The sequence below is a fragment of the Castanea sativa genome, chromosome 1 (assembly GCF_040712315.1).
Source record: "Castanea sativa cultivar Marrone di Chiusa Pesio chromosome 1, ASM4071231v1".
Classification (NCBI taxonomy): domain Eukaryota; kingdom Viridiplantae; phylum Streptophyta; class Magnoliopsida; order Fagales; family Fagaceae; genus Castanea; species Castanea sativa.
Window position 1 is genome coordinate 81013974 of NC_134013.1, and position 21646 is coordinate 81035619.

At 33.3% G+C, this 21646-nt stretch overlaps 2 protein-coding genes across 3 annotated transcripts; one reads left to right on the top strand and one right to left on the bottom strand.

The window, feature by feature from the left end:
- Window positions 1-8518: 8518 nt before the first annotated feature.
- On the top strand, window positions 8519-14133 carry LOC142621614 (two-component response regulator ORR23-like). Of its 2 annotated transcripts, none has more exons than XM_075794911.1 (6): window positions 8519-9105; window positions 9731-9883; window positions 10119-10523; window positions 10605-10681; window positions 11352-12617; window positions 13820-14133. In XM_075794911.1, the coding sequence occupies exons 1-6, from the start codon at window positions 8955-8957 to the stop codon at window positions 13889-13891; spliced, it is 2124 nt and encodes a 707-aa protein (XP_075651026.1). In that variant the 5' UTR covers window positions 8519-8954; the 3' UTR covers window positions 13892-14133. The 2 variants fall into 2 exon arrangements, with proteins under 2 accessions (XP_075651026.1, XP_075651027.1); XM_075794912.1 differs by having other exon boundaries at window positions 13832-14133.
- A 1591-nt stretch (window positions 14134-15724) lies between these two features.
- Window positions 15725-21546, bottom strand: LOC142622249 (calmodulin-binding protein 60 E-like). Its single transcript, XM_075795695.1, has 7 exons — window positions 21208-21546; window positions 20356-20431; window positions 19848-19906; window positions 18387-18880; window positions 17609-17769; window positions 17283-17486; window positions 15725-16714 (listed from the first exon to the last, which is right to left on the bottom strand). The coding sequence occupies exons 1-7, from the start codon at window positions 21318-21320 to the stop codon at window positions 16004-16006; spliced, it is 1818 nt and encodes a 605-aa protein (XP_075651810.1). The 5' UTR covers window positions 21321-21546; the 3' UTR covers window positions 15725-16003.
- Between the last annotated feature and the right edge of the window lie 100 nt (window positions 21547-21646).

The window sequence follows — 21646 nt, forward strand, 5'->3', positions numbered from 1 at the left end:
AATTAGATTTAACCGAACATGGGTAGATTTGATGAGACTTCAGGAGGTAAAAGAGAAAGACCAAAAAACACAAACAAAAACCTCTATTTTTTTTGTTCAAATAGATGCCAAAGGGCCGTAACTTAGGAGTTTAAGGAAAATACTTAGATAATGTCATAACACTTGTGAAAGCTCAAAGTAGTATGTGTTTCGGCCATTTCGAGATTAAATAAGAATTGCCCGAAATTTATGTTTCTAAAGAATTAGTAACAATAAACTTAAACCTTGAGGATAATCATGAGTCATGCCCCCATCAAAACTCAAAGTGTATCTTACAATTTTTTACGAGGATGCTATCCAGATGAAACCTTATAAGATCAACCAACATCTTTGATGAGAGAGAATTGTCAATGAGTCTGAATCAATGATAATTTTTTTGTAAACGGGGATGCCCTTTTTTTTTTCTTTTTTTTTGAGAATCATATTTTGGACCTAGTAATGGAGTTAGAACCAAGGTTGCATGTGAAGTATGTAAAAGAACTACACTGTAGTCTGTACATTACTAAATCTATAGTAGCCACATTTAATGTTTCATATGGTTGGAAGGATTTACAATCAAAGCCCCTTTATTCCTAGGTTTCCTAATGGATGAATTGTATTTATAGCTTTGAAATATGGCACCAAAGTAGTGATGGAGAAAAGAAATATGTCAGTGGTATCTTGACTATAAGCTCTAAACCCAAGTGTCAAGGGGGGGCAGCTAGTATGATCAAGATTGAGTCCAAGACTATTCCAGATTTGTTTAGATTTGAAACAGTCTCAACAGTACATGTGATAGCAAAAGCATCCTCTTTCAAAAATCCGCATCTTTAAACAAGTATCTGAATGACAAAAATTTCTAGCAAATCTGTCAGAATTCGTGGCAAATCTATCATGAAAAGCAGGCCAAATATATAGGAAGTCATATTGTTTGAGGAAATTAAATTTCCAAATGAAATTCCTTGTACTTGATTTTGTAACAAATCTTTGACAGACTTAGAGGAACAGATACCATTAGAAAAATTTGTTGGAATTATTCTGCAAATAATTTATTTTTGTGATTTTGTGAACAACATAAAATAAAGTAAAACTTACGGACTAATAAATAACATATACACAGATCCGGGTGTGAATGTACAAGAGAAAATAAAGTAAAACTTATATAGCAATGAATACAAAATTGATTAAGGTTGGTGTTTGACACTATGTCTTTAGCATAGATTTCGCCCTTTACACTATTCAATGATGTTTTGAGTCCCTCAAATTTCTGTCTCTCAAGATACAATGATCAACAACATGCATAAGAAACACTACAATCTTTGTGCACAACGATTAGAACCATGTCTCTCTCTTTCTAAAGATTCTTATGAATGAATGAAAAAACTAATTAACTTTTCTAAAGACTTTATGAATGAATGAAAAAATTAATTAACTTCCTAAAATGAAAAAGGGGAAGCCTATTTATAAGCACATTGACACTATTTTGGAATAGGTGCAATTGTGAATAAACATGTTATAAACTCGTACCAGTTTAGAAAAAGTACAATAACCAGTGGACATATTGGTTCGGAATTAAGTACAATGTGCACAAACAAACATTGAAATAAGTCCAACCCACTTGAGCCAAAACTCAAGGAATCAATTTCTCATTCACACCTTAATTGTTTTGGGTAACTGTCCATGATACAATAAATCATTTTTCCAACAAATTTGGTCTAAATAACACCTTTAGAAGCTCAAACTAAATATACCTTTAATTAAATTTTTTATTGAAGTGGGAATTAGCGTTAAAACTTTGGTCATTGCAGCAGATGAAGAGCTAGGAATATGGGAAAGAAAATCCAAATTGATTTGAGTTACGGGCTAGCCCAAAGAACTTCCCCTCCATTAAGCAGATTCCAACCTATCTTAATAGCAAGAGTGGCTGTGTTACTGACCTTAAATCCAAACCAGCAACATTTTTAGGCATGGTAACCATGTTCCAGTTATCCAAATGAATTTTCTTATGTATTGTCCTCTACTCCTGGTTGTTGCCTCAAAGAAATTGTGTATTGATTTGGTCCAACCTGTAAGCAACCCAACTAGCTAGCTTCTTCTTCTTCTTCTTTTTTTGAGAAACAACCCAGCTAGCAAGCTAAATGTTGATATATTTCATATTTGTCATCATTGTATAATATTGTTTTCCTAAAAAAGAAAAAAGAAAAGAGGTTGAGTAACTATCTTTTTGAGCCGGATGCAACCCACATGTCCTATCATCTATTTCCTTCAGTTTCAAGTCCGACCCTACTACTATGTTTGGTAAAATGTAGGGGAAATGAATGAGAGAGAATGGAAAGAAAAGAAATATTTATCATGTCATTTTGTGTAACAAAAAAAAAAGTGTTATGTTATCTTAACATAATAATTTTAAATAGGTTCACATTATTTATTTTTTTAAGATTTAAATAGAATCACATATGAAGGAGGACAATTAGAAAATATTAAATGATTCTTTTATAAAAAAATATTGATTGAATGATTAAATTCATGTGTTTCTTCTCTAATTTTCTTGAAAGAAATATAGCATTAATGAAAAAGAAAGGAAACACTTATCAAAAAGAAAAAGAAAAAAGATAAAAAAGAGGAAATATCTTATTCTTTGGGGGACAAAAAAAAGGAGAGTAACCCAAATAATTAAATATTATAGTTACACCCTCTTAGTCTTTCTCTTTTCATTTTCATTTTTATTTTTTCTCGCAATGCTAGAAAAGAAAAGAAAATAGTGGACCCAGACATACAAGGGAGATTCCTTTTATTTTCTTTTCCTTCCCATTTTTTTTTTCCTTGCATCCAAACATGGAAGAGATCCTCATTTCAGTGAAATCATAGGACAGACGTGTCATTAGTGAAAAGGCTGCATCTCTTTCAGCATTCGTTGGGAATAGTGAGCAGCCAATGAGAGGTCGATACGTGGGCTAGTGGAAAGCAGTTCACATGAAGAATTGTACTTTTTTGGGTACTTTTATAGTTATGGCCAAGCTGACCTAATTCTTATAACAATCGTCCACCTCTTTTTTTTAGGAGCGTGACAAACACAGTCCTCCTATAATAATTTGTGTTATCAACAGGTTTTTCTTCTTTTTTTGTGTGTGGATATAATACATGCACAAGCTTTTTGCAGAACATGATATAGTGATTAGTGAGTTGGAACTTGGAACAATGTCAGATACACAATGAAAAAGAAAGAAAAGGAAGCCATACATATTAAGAAGAATAATACTATTGGGAATGATATGAAATATTTGCTTTTTATGTGTTGAGATTGAAAGTTGTAGAAGCCTAAAAAAAAACACATACAATACCCTTTTGATAGAATAAAAACTAAACTATTAAGTTCTGATAGTAAACTTTGAATTCACAAAGGGTTTTTTTGAATCTACAAAGAGATAAACTGGAATTTACCAAAAGGCAAAAGAAGAATTCGACAAAAGTAAGTTGGAACAATGAAAAAGAAAGAGAAGGAAGCTATGCATATTAAGAAGAATGATACTATTGGGAATGATATGAAATATTTGCCTTTTATGTGTTGGGATTTGTGGTAAATTTTGGAATGTAGAATGGTTCATTTATATTGTCACAAACTATGAGTAACGAGGCAAAAATGAATTAACATACAAATTTGATATTTTTTTTATGGGAAAACAAATTTGATTTGATGAAACAGTATACCAAGGCCTGCATATTTGATGAATGGTGTTATAATCGTTTTTAAGTATTTTTCAATCATCTTTCCATATATATATATATATTATTTGTTTTTTTACTTGACATTGTGTGGTACATGAATTTCTTTCAGATTTTTTTTTTTCCATTTTCAATCTAAAGTATTTTCCAAAAGTTCCCCCAATTTTGAAAGAGGAATTTTCATTTTTTTTATTGGCTAATTAGTAATGGTTCAACTCCCCTCTTTCTTCTGTTATTAATTACAAATGAGTTTTCCTCACTAGCTAGATGAAACCAATGAGTGATCACCACAACTTTCATTTATTATTACTTAATAAATACAATAAAGTCAGAGACATTACAAAAAATTACAACATTCTCACATTAGCCTAGCAACTCACACTTAGCCTATCACAATTATCAATATAATTTTTTTAATGGTTTACGTGTGAAGATGTTAAGCTAATTTGGAAATATTGTAAATTTTTATAAATCTTTGTTCTGTTAGTAGGACTATAGCAAATAATCTCTATTGACCTAAATCAAACCCCACAAGGATACATGAGTGGTGGATTCATTGGTCTATGCCATGATATAAACTCAGAGGTTTCATGTTCAATTTGTCACATTATTGGTTCATGTGGGTTTTCAAGATGTCTTATTGGTAAGGAGTGTAATAGTTTGACCAAAAGTTAGGACACCAGTTCCCTCAGGTTCAAAATTATGCCTTGTAAATGTCAAGTAGTGATGAAAATTCATGTTAGTGGGTTGTATTTGTGTTGTGTCATGTCATGACAAAAGTATTTGAATACATAACTCAACTCTAACACAATCCGTTTATTTAGTGGGTTAACACGACATAACTCATTTCAATTTGTTTAATATATAATCCATGAAAAATAAAGCGAAAATAGAGTTTTTCCCCTTCTTTATGTTGGTTAAAAGGGTTAGGAAATATACACTATAGAATTTCAAGATTTATCAATTAACCATTAGATTTTTTTTTTCTACTAAATTATTTTTAGAATTCAAATTTATGTTAGATAAAAATGACACTTATTAGCATGAATGGAGTCATTTCATGCTAATAAGTGTTTGTGGGGTGTGGGGGGTATGGGCCAGGGTTCAAGTCTTCAGGAAAAAGTTTCATACACATATACACTTAAATTAGGCTAGAGTAAAAATTATATCTTGTATAAAAATAAAATATATATATATATATATATATATATATATATATATATTTGATTGAATGGTAAGCAAGTGAATATAAAATTGACTCATTTAAAGTGTGTCAATCCACTCAAACATGAATTCATTTAAACTAAATATTAACCTATAAAAGATTATGTCAAGTTTGTGTCGTATTCAAAGGTCATGTCAAATAATGCAACCCTTGCCAAGAGTTTGAAGTTGAGTGGTATAACTTGCTCTCCTTTATTACAAAACCAAGATAATTATCCCTCCCCTTTATAGAAAGTATCCAATTATCAAAAATAAAAATTATACCTTGTAAAGAAAATTAGCATTATTGTGCTTTAAGTAAAATATATGCTGAGAAATTGAGATGCATGTTATGAAATGACAAAAGACATTGTAGTTACTACTTTCCCGTAATGGGACAAATTTAGGCGTAGAGCACCCAATTTGGGAAAATAGTTAACACAAAGCTCATCTCTTTTTTCTTTTTTCTTTCTTTTTTTAAAAGTAAAAGCTCATGCATTACACAAAAGGCAAGAATGTAACAATTTGGATAAATAGACAACGTAGAAGACAAAAAATAAAAGAGAGAAGCTATTTGCATGGCATTGCTTGTAGTTTAGAGATTGCTTTAAATGTATTGAAGGACAACTACATATGCTATTTCATCTCTCTGTTAACGCTTCTGTTTTGTTGAATTGTTGGCTGGCATGGCCAATTGGCCATATTTCTAGCATAACGTACTCTTTCTGGCTGTAACCTACCATCTATGCCACTGTACGCAGCTTCACGCTGTGTACTATATCTAGCATTAAGATTATGGTGAGAAAGAAATTTAAACACATACAAGAGCCCTTCAAAAAAAAAAAAAAAAACACATACAAGAGAAAGAGAAAGAGAAACTTCAGCTAAAAAATAAAATTAAAACATGTAGTAAAATGTAGTAAAGCGTGTTGTATATTGAATAATTTCTATTTAGACCTTTTTTTTTTGTGCTCCCTTTCCTCTAATTAATATTTATTTTTTAACCAAAGCAAGCAGAGTTTATTTGTTTTTTTTTTTTTTGAAATTTGGAAGATGGAGTTACAAACATTACTTACTTGCACCCCATGGATTGAACGATGGGTGAACTTGCCATGGTTAATGCACATTTATGGTATTTCATTTCTTTTTCCTTGAAAGAAAAAAGAGTTCATTTGTTAATTGTCTTTTTTTTTAAGACATTACATAATTTAGCTTAATATCACTGTACATCAACATTAAATAATTCATTTAATTTCTTGATAATTTGATAGTTTGAAAAGGGAGGATTCAAACACTAATTATCCTAGTTAATGAGAGCAAGTTATATATATATATATGTGTGTGTGTGTGTGTGTGTGTGTGTGTGTGTGTGTGTGTATTTTTATACAAGATATAAATTATTATATAATTACCTAATCTAAGAGTATGTATGTGAAGCTCCTTTCTAGAAACTTGAACCTCTCTTCTAGAAACTTAAACCCCGATCGTTGCTTTCCACACTCTACAAGCACTTATACTTATAGAGTGACTATCGCGCTAACGGCATGCGGTAATGAGAGCAAGTTATATCTTTAAGTTACAAGGCTTTTGACATTTATAAAATATAATTTTAATTATAAGGAAAAGTAATACCATCATAATTACTTTGCTAAGTATTATATATATATATATATATATATATATATATATATATATATTATAGAATTTGCTAGGTATTATTACTTCCATGTAATTGAGTTTATTTTTTAAATAAAATAATTCTTGTTTTTAGAAGAAAATTGCATCCATTAAAAGAAAAGAAAAAAAAACTCAACTACAATTGGCTAAAGTTACAAAGATTAGGTTTAGAGTAACATCCTCCATCCATACTTGTAAACCGCTAATATGTCTAGCATGTTTAGCTAAGTTATGAGCAGTGAAGTTGCATTGTCGTATGGGGAAAGGTGATCATCTTGATGGTCTGTGCAAGAGATTTAATTTCATGCATCTACCAAATTACCAAACAAGGAGAGGGATACATCATCACAACTAAATGCTTTAAACATGATCTCAGAATTGCCCTCCAAGATCACAGAGGAGAAGCCACACTCACTAGCAAAACGAAGAGCTCTAACAGCTGCCATACATTCCACCGTGTCAATTGAGGGAGGTAGAGTATCCATGTTTGTCATAGAAGCTAATACCAATCCCAAATGATTGCGAATGACAACACCAAAACCAGCTGAGCAGAAGCAATGGTTCTAAAAAAATTCTAATGCAATTAATTCCCTTTAGTTTCATATTCCAGAATGAATTAACACTAGACTACCTTTAATTTCATATTTTAGCTAGCTTAATTGGTAAAATCTTTAATAATTGAATAAAAGATTTGGAGTTCAATCTCCGCCTATACTAAAAACTGATTGGTATCTTGGTTTGATGATAAAAAGCTATTATCAAAGGTAGAAGCCGTTAAAATTCTCTCTAAAAAATAAAGATGGGCTAAATATAATTTGACTACAAGGTAGACCATTAATAACAAAATTTTCAAGAGATATAAATTAAAAAAAAAAAAAGATTCTTTTTCATTAATCACGGATTTTTTTTTTTTTTCCTTCTTTAGTGAAAACTAGAAACATCTAGCTTACAGCAAAGAAACAGACAAAAGGACGATAATGCACCTTATAAAAGTAAATTTTCTTCCAAAGTTCAAATTGTTTTTTTTTTTTAATCTTCGAATGTTAGTAGTTGGAATGGGACGATTCTCAAAAAAAAAAAAAAGTTGGAATGGGACCAAATTATTTAAGGAAGGGCTCAAGTCACGGGTCCCTCACAATCAATAAAAGAATATATTTTTTTTTTTTTGTTAGGAGCAGTAAAAATATTTCCAGAATGGGGATATTCGAAGATCAATAGCATTTAAGGCCTAAAATAATGACCATTTCTGCCGAGTAATAACTTAGCAGAATGTTCCATGGTTGACCATGACATTTTTTACACATGTAAACTTCTTTTCAAATCTGGTATTATTAAGAAATAAATAAAAATTAAGGAGTCATTAAATTTTTTGTTTTTGTTTTGAAAAATGAGTCAGTATTTGGAATTATTAGTAATATTTATAAACTTTAATAACCTTATTATAACCCTTATTACCATATAATTTCTACATGAAAAGCATACTTATGATAGACATGATTAAATCATTGGTGCTATAAAATTTTAGCTATATGGAGGGAGGACCCCATTGATTTTGGCTGACTATAATTTAATAGTCTCAGAAAGTACATTTGACTTACAAACCACTATTACCAGTATTTAGTATTTTTGTTTTTTTAAGTAAAGGGGTTAAGGGTCTATCAACTTGTCGTGGACATGAGATGTATATTATCAAACCAAAAGGGTGTTGCACTGTTTTACTTCCATATGGAGACCAGAGAAAGAAAGACAGAGAGAGAGTTTACCCAAAAAGAAACACTGAAAAAGGGTTTAAGAGAGAGAGAGAGAGAGAGAGGTGTATTATATTATTATAATAATAATACCCATCCATCAATCAAAATAATTTAAAAAAGAAAAGGTTTTTCTGTTCTGTTGGGAAGAAAAAAGCTAAAGACAAAATATACAGTAGAGAGAGAACAATTCAACAGAGAAGAGAGAGAGAGAGAGAGCAAGAGAGAAAGTCTTTCACTAAAATACTAAAAAGATTTCTGTTTTGTTGGGTTGAATCCCTTCACTCTGTTCTGGCCATCACCATCATTGTCCATTTTGTACAGCCTTTACTTACTCCTCCACATTCTATTTCTCTCTCTCTCTCTCTCTCTCTAGCCACTTTCTCAGTGCCTCCTTTTGATCTCTCTCTCTCTCTCTTTCTCTTTCTCTCAAAGTTTCTTGCTTATGTATTTTGTGAACTGGGTTTGGTGAAAAGGACTTGGAAAAGCGAGTCTCAACATTCAAAATTGAAACTTTGTTCTGTGATCTCTGTTTTGGGTGCTCTGTTTCTCATCTGGGTCTTTTCGTAGAGTTGTTGGTTCACAATGACTGTGGAGGACCAAAGGGGTGGCGTGGTGAGTAAAGATGTGAGTCATTATGACAAGTTTCCAGTGGGTATGCGTGTTTTGGCTGTGGATGACGACCCTATTTGCCTCAAATTGCTGGATACTCTGCTTCGAAAATGCCAATATCAAGGTCTGTTTCCATTATCTTTTAATTGTTTTCAATTTTTATGAAGTTGGGTTTGAATTTTGATTTTTTTGCAACATGTGGGTCTTGCTGGAGTAGTTTGCTGTTTTTGAAATTTTGCAAAACTTGTCTGTTTGCTTCTTCTTCTTTTTTTAGGGGAAACTGAATGTAATTACGTTGACCAGTATTCTATACTGGTGCTGTGTGTATCAATTTTTAAGTAGTTTTGTTAATCTGCTACTATGTTACAATCCACTTTTGCATTATGAGGAGGAATATTTAAGAGATTATGTTTAATGGGATTGTTGTAGAACCTAACATAAAGTGTAGATCCCATATTGCTTTTAACCCTTTGGACCTCCTATTATGTGAGAGGAGGAAGTATTGCTCCAAAGTATTGAGTATTTACTCGATTTTAATTCCCTATTTGAAGTTTGAGTATTTAAATATAATTCTGGTTTCTCTTTGTTTTTATTGGGCGGTTATTTTCCGTTGTATACTGTTCCTGTTATGCAGATTATGTTTTTGCTTGTTGGATGCATATTAATGTGTCTTGTTTGATTATGGAATCTGGGTTTCACCTCTTTTTTTTGGGTGCTTTCTTTTATATCTGATATCTTGTTTTTTGCAGTTACAACGGCCAATCAAGCGGTCATAGCACTGGAAATGTTGAGGGAGAATAGAGACAAGTTTGACCTGGTTATCAGTGATGTGAATATGCCAGACATGGATGGTTTCAAGCTCCTTGAGCTAGTGGGCCTTGAAATGGACCTTCCTGTCATCAGTAAGCATCATCTTCTTATTTGTTTTTTGAGATATAACTCTAGAGTAAATTGGTTTTGTGTCCCCAAAACCTGTGTTGAATTTTGTAATAGATGTAAGGTCAAAGGCTTCTAGTTGAAGTGGAAGGATTTTTCTTGTGACCTGGTTATCATTTAGTACTCAATGTGAGAAATAGATACTTGTTGTTTCAGAATTTTGGTTAATTGGCTTAATTTTGCCTTTCCATGTGGTTCCAGTGTTGTCAGCTCATAGTGATACCAAGCTTGTGATGAAGGGAATTACTCATGGTGCTGTTGACTATTTGTTGAAACCTGTTCGGATTGAAGAGCTCAAAAACATATGGCAACATGTGATCCGGAAAAAAAAAATTGAACCCAAGGACCAAAACAAGTCCCCCAATGAAGACAAGGCTCGCCATGGTAACAGCGAGAGTGGACAAGGTGCCTCATCATTGGGTATTGCAGATCAGAATGGGAAAAACAGTAGGAAGCGGAAGGACCAAAATGAAGACGAGGAAGAAGAAGGTGATGAAAATGGAAATGACAGTGAAGACCCATCAAGCCAGAAGAAGCCACGGGTAGTTTGGTCTGTAGAGCTGCACAGAAAGTTTGTGGCAGCTGTAAATCAATTGGGACTTGAAAGTGAGTCTCTGCTACAAGAAAGTAAAAATTTAAATTTCCTGACTAAAGAATCATGCCTGATGTCTTTTAATTCTAATGCAGAGGCTGTTCCTAAGAAAATTCTTGACCTGATGGATGTTGAAGGACTTACAAGGGAAAATGTGGCAAGCCATCTGCAGGCACAGATCTTTCTCTTTTCTTCCTCATGTTTAAGAACAAATCTAATATCGTTATGCTTTTTCATTGAGAAATTCTTGACTTAGAAAGCTTTTTGAGCTTAGGAGCAACATTCGATTTTGGTTAGATAAATTAGTATTGTGTTTAACTTGAAGGCTGTTAATATTGTCAAATATTTGATCATTTGGAAACCTTTCAAAAATGAATCTGAAAAAGGAACACGGTTCCTGTTAAGCTATACTGATTCTTATTTAAATTATTTGTAATATTTTCAATAAGCTGCTGTTTGGGACGACCCCTAAACCCTGCTATGATAAAATAAAACCCTCCTTTTTAACTGAAGAGTTGGAGAGTGAGTTTAGATTTTTTTGCATGGTACAAAACATGGGTGGATTAGGAGAATTTTGATGTTTGAGTTATAACTGAGGGAATTTCTTACTTTATCAAAGATAAGAGTGATTAATTTTGTATCAGCTGTAGTCTGTGCAATTTGGGAATTTAGTAATTGATTGGCTGTCCCAAATAGCTGGGGAGGTGCTCAGCTTACATGAAAAAATTGGTTTACATATAACCTAATGGAAACAACTCACTTTATTTTGGACATCTAAGAAAATATAATGATTTACAATGCAGTGGCATCTTTTAATTTTACTGTCTTATCTGATGTTGCAGAAATATAGGCTCTACCTGAAAAGAATCAGTAGTGTGGCAACTCAGCAAGCTAATATGGTTGCTGCATTGGGGGGTAAAGATTCTTCTTACCTGCGCATGGCCTCACTAGATGGATTCGGAGAGTTTCGCAACTTGGCTGGATCTGGAAGGCTCTCTAGCTCAACTCTATCATCATATGCACCAAGTGGGATGTTTGGTAGACTCAACTCCCCTGCTGGTTTGAACATTCGAGGAATTACTTCTTCTGGACTTATACAACCGAGCGGTCAAAACTTGTCCAGCTCCATCAATACTTTTGGGAAGCTCCAGCCAACTTTATTGCCTCCAAACCAAAGTGCAGGTTTATATCAAGGGATTCCGACATCATTAGAGCTTAACCAGTTGCAACAGAGCAAGTGCGCTACAGGCATTGGAGATTTTGATCCCATTAAGGATTCAACAGGTTTTACTGTCTCTGGTAGTTTCCCTGACAATAGAGTGACTGTTGGTTGCTCAAGTAGTTTATTATCCAGGGCCTCAAGCAGTCCTTTGATGTTACAAGGGAACTCACAACAAACACATAATAGGGGAGCATTTGGAAATCAATCTTCTCTTGGAGTGGCTTCACTGAATCCAGAATCTTTTGACCTAAGCATTGGTGGTTCATCTAATTTTGTGAATCATAATCGAAGTGATGAAAGCTGGCAGGGTGCGGTTCAGTTATCCAGATTTTCATCAAATGCTTTGCCATTGAGTGAGCCTTTTAATCATGATCAAATGGCTTCAAATAACTTGGGTATATCTTCTACCAGCCCTCATATTGGGAACAGTCCACTTGAATTTCCTTCAACAAATGTAGTTTCAGGTCGTCTTGGGGATTCAGGAGACGTATGTCAAGAAGGCTTGATTGGTAATGTTGTTCATAATATTACTTACACATCAAAGCAGAGATGGGAAGAATATAAACAAGATTACAATCCAAACATGAATCATAGTTTCAGTGACATAAATTCTATGGTTTCTAACAATGGAATAGTGAGTCCCCTAGGCCGGAGTTTGGACCAAAATAGTGCAATCTGCGGCAGAAGCTTTGATGTGTCTTTGATTGGCCAATTAAATGGTGGTGCTCTGTCAAACGCTCAGCACAGTGAGTTTGAAAATTCTGCTGTGGACGCAAAAATAAAGTCCAATGAGGACTGCCTCTTGGGGCAAACAAAGTCACAGGATGGTTTCATTCAAAATGGTTATGAGTCTTTGGATGATATAATGAATGCAATGATGAAACGGGTATGATTAAATATCCTGCTTTTTCTGTGGTTTTTTAATTCTTGATATGTCATATTATTGCATTTTTTTGTCCAAAATTTGATTTTAAATAGGTGTCTTTCTCTAAAGATAATTTTCGGATTCAGTGAATTGTATGGGTAAAATTCTAATTAGTTATAATTCTGGTTTGTTATTCCAAGGCAAAAAAAAAAAATGTCTTCTGTTTCCTTGCTTCACAAGCAAAGTTCTTTCAAAGGAATTGTAATTGTTATGTTTTTCTGCCCTCTGTTCAGTTATCGTTGGGTTTTATTTGTGTGGAAAGAATTGTTTTCTTGAAAAATGAACTGATCATGCCATGCTACTGGAAATTGGTTCATAATAATCTTGCACATAAATCCTTGATATATAGATTACATGCGTAAAACCAACTCAAGTTCTAGCTCCCCCATGCCGTGTATTTGAAAATTAATGATGACCAAATGCATTACATGTGTAATATAAGTAACTTAAATGTAACGGAATTTGTTGGGATAATTTATCTTAAAGATCACTCAAATGAAGCAAAACCTTTTTAGTTTAGTCGTAGGGAATTATTTTATTATTTTGGTAGGTATATTTGTATATAAATATGTAGCAGAGATGAAAATGATCATTCACAGTTGTTATTGAAGATATGCTCATTGAAGATTTAGCAGGGAATGTGGTCGTTGATAGGGTTGAATGGTGAAAAACAATCCATGTAGCGTAGCCCAATTAGTTTGTAATGAAGAATTCGTGTACCTGATCCTTATCAGCTAAGAATAGGGCTGAATTCAAGTGAGTTAAATATTTGTATGACATAGAACTAAAAAAACATTAAAGAAAATAAATGTATGAATTAAAAACCTTAAATAGGCTGATTATGGCATGATATACCATTATTACATTACTTTTATTGCTGAGACATATAGTCATTTGAATACCAGATAAACAATGAATTCCAGTGTAGTTTTACAATTATTTCAGTACAAGTGGAAGTTGAAAGGAAGATTTTCAGTTGTCATACGAACCACGAATACTGATACATACCATTTGTACCTGCTAAGTAATCTAGTGTCTATTTATTTCTTATAAGATAAGCTTTGTTCATTGCAATATGAATCTCTGTTGTATTCATGGTCTTTTATAAAGATAACTTATGTTTCTATACCTCGTGAGCTTTTTATGATGGGATCCTGATGCAGGAACAAAATCAGACAGTGTTGAGCGATGGGGAATTTGGAATAAATGCTTACTCTCTTGGATCATGTATATGAGACTTGTCATTCCTAGAGAATTGAAGGGCATCAAAGTGGCAAATTTACTCTACCTAGAGTAGCTTGTATCTTATCTATTTTCTTCATCTTTTATGTATTTACTTCTTTTTTCCTCTTTGCTACAAAATTTTATTCCCTGTCTGGAATTGTTAACATGAGACCTTTTTTCTTATTTAATTCCTTTGACTCATCTTTTCTTTGTCGATGGAATAATTGGCATGAGAAGTTCTTGGCTTTCAAAACGTCTCTCATTTTTATAAGATGAATAAGAAGTGTGTAAGATGTATAGAAATTTCTTAATTTTATCAAGATCTATGATCCATAAGGCCTTGGCTTTTTTTTCTATTACAACTGCAACCGAAGTTCTTGGTAATTTGGTAGGATTTCCAGCTTTTGAGGATTTTGTTACTTAGAGAGGTTTTAAAACCTGTTGGCAACATGACATGTTCTTTTGTCTGTGTTGTCGAAGTTCAAGTCTCATATATATTCAGGTTGGTTAGTTCTAAAGTTGAACAAAGTCCCACACTTTATTATTATTTATCAAGTAATATGAAGAAGAGTAAACAAGTATCCTGGAAATCATATATCGTTGTAATTTGCTACATTTGGTCATAGAAATGTTGGAAACTTTGGCAGTGGCTAATTGTCAGCTGATCTCATACAATGTGGGTCCATTACGTGGTGGGAAATTTAGAGCAGGCTCAATTAGGTTTTCAAAGTCACAATGGTGGTTTCTAAGCTATGGATCTTTTGGTCCAAAACCTATTCTTAACGCCAATGCACAACCAAAAGATACGAAATTATATAGTTTCTCAAAATAAAACAAAAAAATGATACGAAATTATTAGTCAAGGCAATTACTGGACTTTTAAAAGCGACATCTTTCACCCTAAAACCTAAAAATTTCTAAAACAATTATGAAAGCTATAGCTTTTTTTTTAATTTTTTTTAATTTTAAATAATACTAAAAGCCACAGCTAATGTGTGATTATAAATTACTAAAAGTGGTTCCTCACTATTGATGTCATGTTAGAAAGCATCTTTATTTAATTATTTTTATTTACAACTACAACGCGATAGTATTCATGCACAAAACTTATTTTGCAGAGTTTAAGAGAGATAATTGGTAGACAGTTTTACACCCAATAATTTTTTTAGGGAGAGGCTGATTACCTTCTTTTTAAATAAATACAATTCAATATGATTAAAGTTAGATAAATACATTAGAGTTTGAACCTATGAGTGACATTTGTTCTATGATAATTACTCTTTCCCGAAAAACTTCCTTTTAGCATAGCAGGAGTTGATTTTATGTCCTTTATTTGATGACAAAGGAATGGGACTTACTATTTGGTCGGACTAAAACCTACAAAAACTTCTTAATTAACATAAATAAAAAACATCCTTACATTGTAAGATTCATGATGATAAATTTTGTGTGCCCATTTTGTTTAGTTAGAGAGAACATAATTGTTTACCACAAATATTTAGAAGTTAAATGGTTAAGAATAAAATAAATAAATAAATAACTTGAGACTTATAATTCTTTTTGGCGTAAGCATGATTTGGACACAAGTTATTTTATTTAAGGACAATAGACTATACCAATTAATTTAAACTAGAAGCCACAATACAACTTAATGTTAGATTTAATGTTAGATTTTTAATTTGAGACTCCTAAAAAAAAGTTTATCTAAGATCTATGCACGCGCACACGCAAAAAAGATTCTGATTGAATAAATCTACATCGTGAATGACAATGGAGAAGAAATAGTAATATTACAAACACATGAAATAAAGGACATAATGTGGAAATTCATCAGGGAAGGAAAAGAAAAGAAAGATGTTTGGAACAAGTAAATTGAGGTGAAAAATATCAGCAAACTTGATACATGACTATTCATTCTCATCTCTTTTCATGTACACTCTTGAGGGTCAAGGAAGTCACAAGGAAAACTGAAAGCATGCATAGCCCTGCAATCCTAATACATTAAATTCCAATTTTTCATTTCATTATCTCCATCTTCTGGCCAATCATATGGTTCAATTTCAAGGCATCAATTTATATGATCTCACTAAAACCTGAGACTAAAATAGATCCAAGCAATTAAGTCAATCTAACTCAGTAAGCTGAGCTCTCCTTTCTGCAGCCCTCTTCCTTATAAATATACCCCACCTTAAAGCAGCTTTAAGTTTAAGCCATCCAACAACTGCTTTACCTGAGCTTCGACCACGCTCATGACCAAATTTCCTATCCATCTGAGGCTCATATTGAACACTGTAAGAGAAACAAGCCTCATCAGGATGAGTAAAACCAGCTCCCATTCCAACACCAACTCCCATACTAAATGTCTTTAGCAGTCTTTGCATATCATCAGTCTCCAACATCTCTGAACTCCTCAGCCGGATTTCCTCAGCAAAAGGGTCTCCTGATCCCTGCCCAATTCTTTGTTGAGACCAATCTCCTGAAATATCTGCAGGAGTCCCAACTGACATGTAATCTGTGCTGCCTGATAATGCTGCTTGTGGGTTATTTAATGTCATATCTGCCATTTGATCAGACCTCACAAATGGAAATTCAATTAATTGAGGGACTGATTGGTGGTTATATTGGCATTGTGTGCCCAGTTCAGAGATATACTGCTGCCTGTTTTGATCATTTGTTATAATGTGATCTGTGGCATAGTTGTGGTCAGCTATAGGTGCAGCTGAGGCTCTTATCCCCTTCTTAGTACTTGCAAGGGGGTTTAGGACTTTGCTATCATATTCTATAACGTGATGCCAATTATCATACGCTCTCTTCACCAAGGTATCCACTGAAATCTGTATGAAGTTTCAAATGAATGAGCAGATTTACTAAAGAGGCAATATCAAATGAAAACTTATCAAACTAGAAAAAAAAAGATGTTTTGTCATCAAAAAATCAAGCACAGATGTAGAACAGACAAGCTTCTCTTATTCAGTTTGCACAATCCCTTAAGCCAGAGGTGTAGCTATGATTTATGACTGCACAATTAGTCCAATTCGCAGAACACCAAATGTGGAGAAAATCAATAATCATATATTATTAATCTCAATCCATAATAAAAATTTACAGCTGTTTGCCACTTTCTGTGACCTTAGCAGATTCTGTGCCTTAATTGTTCTTAACTATTTCATGCCTTTCTTTTCGTGAGTGTTTGATGTCATGTTGCTCTAAAAGGATGTCCATAAACGTCCAAGTAGTATTTTAATGTAGTTTTGTAATTATCTAGTTCTACAACTTTAGTACTGCCTTTCAAGAAACTGTGTGCAGTGTGCACAGATAATTTTAGAACCACAAGGTAAATCTGGCTAGATTAATAGATTAGTTTTGGTGAACAACGTTCCCAAGTAATAAAGAGTATCTAACCTTTTGGCTATGGGAAAGTGATTCAAGAGAGAGGAACTGCCCTTCAGCAATAAGGCCACTGAGCTCATAAATATGGTTGAAAACAACACCAGTGCCATGAGTCTCATCGGTATAGTAAACATAAAGCTTCCTGCCCAAGACACATGTCTTTGCATGCTCCACTGTGTTCTCCCACATCCTGTTGGACATTCCACTCCCAAGGATCTACATCATGAACAACAAATTAAGAACAGAAAATAATCAAAAATTGAACTCAAAAAAAGAATATGAATAAATAGAAAAGAGAAAGGCATTTGTGAATGAATTAAAACAGAAGAAATCCTTACACTTCTTAATCTTTGTGCATCCTTAACAAGCACGCGGAGGAAATCTTCAACAGTCACAATGTCAGCCTTAATCAACTTTTTGTGCAGTGCTCCATCCTTCGCTATTCTATCCAATCTCCAAACTTCGTCATGCAACACAGGAGGGTAATGTTTTTTGTATACTGCAATTACAGAAAATAATTTGAATTTCACAAAATTTTATATCTAAAGAACCTAGACATATGAACTGACCTAGGACTAACACCATCCAACTCACAGAAAATGAGCTGAATAGACACCTGAAAAAAAAAGGATGCTGTATCCAAGAAATTCTGATGGTTGGTATCTTAACCAAACACTCTGCAGAAATTCTGTACTCTTAGCTTCATGTGCTCAAAGTCATCCTATAGTAATTTGCATTTGAAAATTTCAATATAAGGTGATGTTTGAATCTCAAGCTACTATAATAAAAAGCCTTTTACCAGCTACATTGCCAGATTATATCAGAAAAGAATGCCTTTTTCACCCAAGTGAGGGTCATGAGCAATTTGACTGAATTGCTTCATGGCACCTATTTTAGTAATGATTGTAGAAAAAAATTACCATAGAACTCATATAGAGTTACACTCACGCATGCAATTGGAAGAACTTCTGTGCCTATCCATGAAAAGGAAGAAAAAAAAAGGCTTACCCTCTATTCTTACTAGCAACTTTTTCTTTTTGCTTCAATATTCTTACTAGCTACTACAATGCAAATTGTTCTATCATAAGCAAAAGTAGCAACATTCTGAAAACTCACATTCACCCCTATGATCTTTTACAGCAAAAGCCTCTGTTTTAGCCTCACGAACGCGAATTTCCTCACAATATCCAGGGGCAACCTTAACACCAAGCCTGAACTTCCTGCTCCTTATCCAGCTAGAGTTGTCAGTGAAAGTGAGATCTCCAAGAGTTCCAACTCCTTCCTTGAGGACTACCTGTAGATCCCCAGTCAAAAGTGGTCTTTTCCCCTCACGCTCCTTAACCTCATGGTTTTCAAAGTACTCTTTTGTCCAATCTTCATCAGCTTCCTCATTGAAGTCTCCTTCAAGCACCACAACATTCAATTTTGCTGCTGATTCTAGTCCAGTTTGCACAACACTGCCTGTATTTAGATCTAGCAACATAACATGGATTGCTGCTCCTTGCTCTCCCTCAACCTTTCCGCCTGTGAATAGGTGAGGTGGCATTCTTGTTTTGAAATGAAGTTGCAGACATTTTCCATCTGGGCCTTGTATTCTTGGAGGTGGAGACCTATTATAGATGAAAAATTTAATTGTTAGTCTATAATCTGCTGATCTAAGACAGAAACTAGGCAGCAATCTGTTACAACATTACTATTTATTCTTAATCTGGTGGTTCATATACGCACTGAAGAAACTCAAAATCCATTTTTGAGTCCTAATTATGTCTGCTTTAATTAAGCCACATGCAATTATCGAGGAAGCATTCAATTCCATCTCATTGCCTACTAGGATTAGCTAGGATGCATTTAGAAGTTCATACAAGAATTAGTATTTCATAAACCTGTCTCCAGACTCATGAAGACCACAACAAGGTCAATTAAGTCCACATACACGAAATAAAAGAATGAGACTCTTTTATCCTTTAACATCCTCCATCTCTACAAGTCTGTTTGTGTGACAGAATAATAAATTTCTTCATTTGTTTCCATTCTTGCATAGAAACTCAACCATGACTGCTTACACCATCTTCTAGGATATAACTACAGAAAAAAAAATGATTAAAGCACGTTCCATGCTTTATTTGCATTACTACTTTATATGCTAAACCACAGAAGCACCAAGAAAATTTTATTGCCTTTGAAATTACATTTCCCTAGGGGTGTACAATATCCTCCTTTTTTATGTAATATAACTTTCTTCATCAATCATTCCCTGAAAAGGCATATGTAGAATCTCACTTTGCCACTTCATTTAACCTTATAGATAAACATTCTATGAACTACAAGTCTACAGCAACTTGGGAATTATGTTAACTCTGATGTTTAATATTTCTTAATGATGTATTCCCAAGGAGACTCACTAGAAGTAGCAGACTCTCTAATCAAGTCAGTATGCCTCATACTAAAAAGGATTACTTACTGCTGCCAAAATATTGTCATTTGTCTTTAATCTTTTGTCAGCATCATAAAGATCTCTGGCTGAAAATGAAAAAGGGATGCTAATTGCCAGTATCTAATATTAATGTTGGAACTCACCTTCCAGGCAGATCAGATTGGCCTAACTTTGTCAAGGCACGCTCCACTTCTTCACTGACCTGTTATTTATGAAAATGGTGGAATTATTATATATATATATATATATATATTATTTCTTTCAAAAGCCTATAGAAAAGATGCAATATGTCCTATACATGTGAATGCATAATGGATGATAGTAACAAAGTAATATGATTCATTCCTTTCACTATGTTGTAGGTGGACTTCAAAAAGTAGTAAAAGAACCACATTAGTTATCTATTGTTATGAATTGTCATTTGCGAAACTTAAAAGAAAAAGTAATTTTCAAGATATGAACATTTTAAGATAACAAAATGAAGTTTAATCATTTCCACAAACTGAACCAATATGCAAATTCTATTGCTGAGCAAGGAAAATTATCCAAAACTCAGCAATTGTTATCAGCTGAAAGAGGGCTGGTCAGAATAAAAGAATGATTCTCCAATTTTGCAGTAACTCACTTGGGAAAAGTAACTGTACGACTTACAATTCTGCGAAGAAGAGGCTCCAAAGATGAGCAAAGTCTTTGCAGACTATCCACATTCAAAGCTTCCACAATTACACTGCACATAGATTGAACTGTACAATCATTGAAGTGGACTCACAAAACTGAAACTGAAAACTTGCATAGAGAACATTAAGCAATAATGTAAAAAAAAAAAAAAAAGAAAAGAAAAGAAATACCATGTGATATTGAACTATACTGTTGATCAAATTTCTAGAGAAGTTTAAGGAAATCAAAATGTAAAATCAAAACCTTTAGTACATACATACAAAGTTATACCCCCTTTGCCTCGCCTCTCATTAATAGCCATCTATTAATTCCATACTATCTAAGAAACCATCTAAGAAACAGGGGTCAGTAGTAAATTTAACCATCCCTTTCTTGCTTATCAAGTATTTAGTATATGTTTCTCCAAAAAAAAAAGTATATATTTTTGAAGAACTATCCAATGTTTCCTATATACTATCATGTGATTGAGTTCACATTTGAGTAATTTCAAATTGCAATGGCAAGAGACTGATCATGATTGGTGGAGTATAAAAGAGGAATAATAGATTGGGATACAGGATTTTTACTCCGGGAAAAGACATTCTGAAGTAACACTATTATGTGCACAACAAAATTTCTAATGCGAAAATGGCATCAGATTATAAACTAGTATTAATGGAGAAACTGATTCAAATCCATAAAACTATTCCAGAGCTTATGTGCACAAAGACTATCCAAAAAGCAAAAGCAGAAAACTTTAAACCATTTTTAAAAATAAAACAAAAGCACCCATCAACAAAAACCCAATATATTCATTACTCAATGAAGAAATTATACGAAACAAACCTCGCTAAAGCAGGCAACTTTGGCTTCTTCGATCCAGGCACGTGCTCTGCATCATCCTCCACATCCTGCTCATACCCTCTCTTGTCCACTCTATTGCTTCTTGAACTTTCCATATATGAAAACTTATCCAATCCAAGCAATGCTTTTGCTATAATTTCCAAATTTAGAAACCCAATAAGATTGTTAGTTAGTTTGTTACCAAGACGCTTCACAGAAGAAGCAACACCAACTCTAAGCCTCAAATATCAAACCCAAAAAACAAAAGCTGCTTTTTATGGAAATTTCTGGATCTGGGTAGTGAATGAAAGATTTATTTGTTGAGTCCATTAAGATAGATCTAAATAAAGGTTTTTATCATTATTTTATTATATATAAAAAATTGAAGTATATATATATTTAAATTATATATGTGCGTGTATGGAGGGTATATAATTGAAGA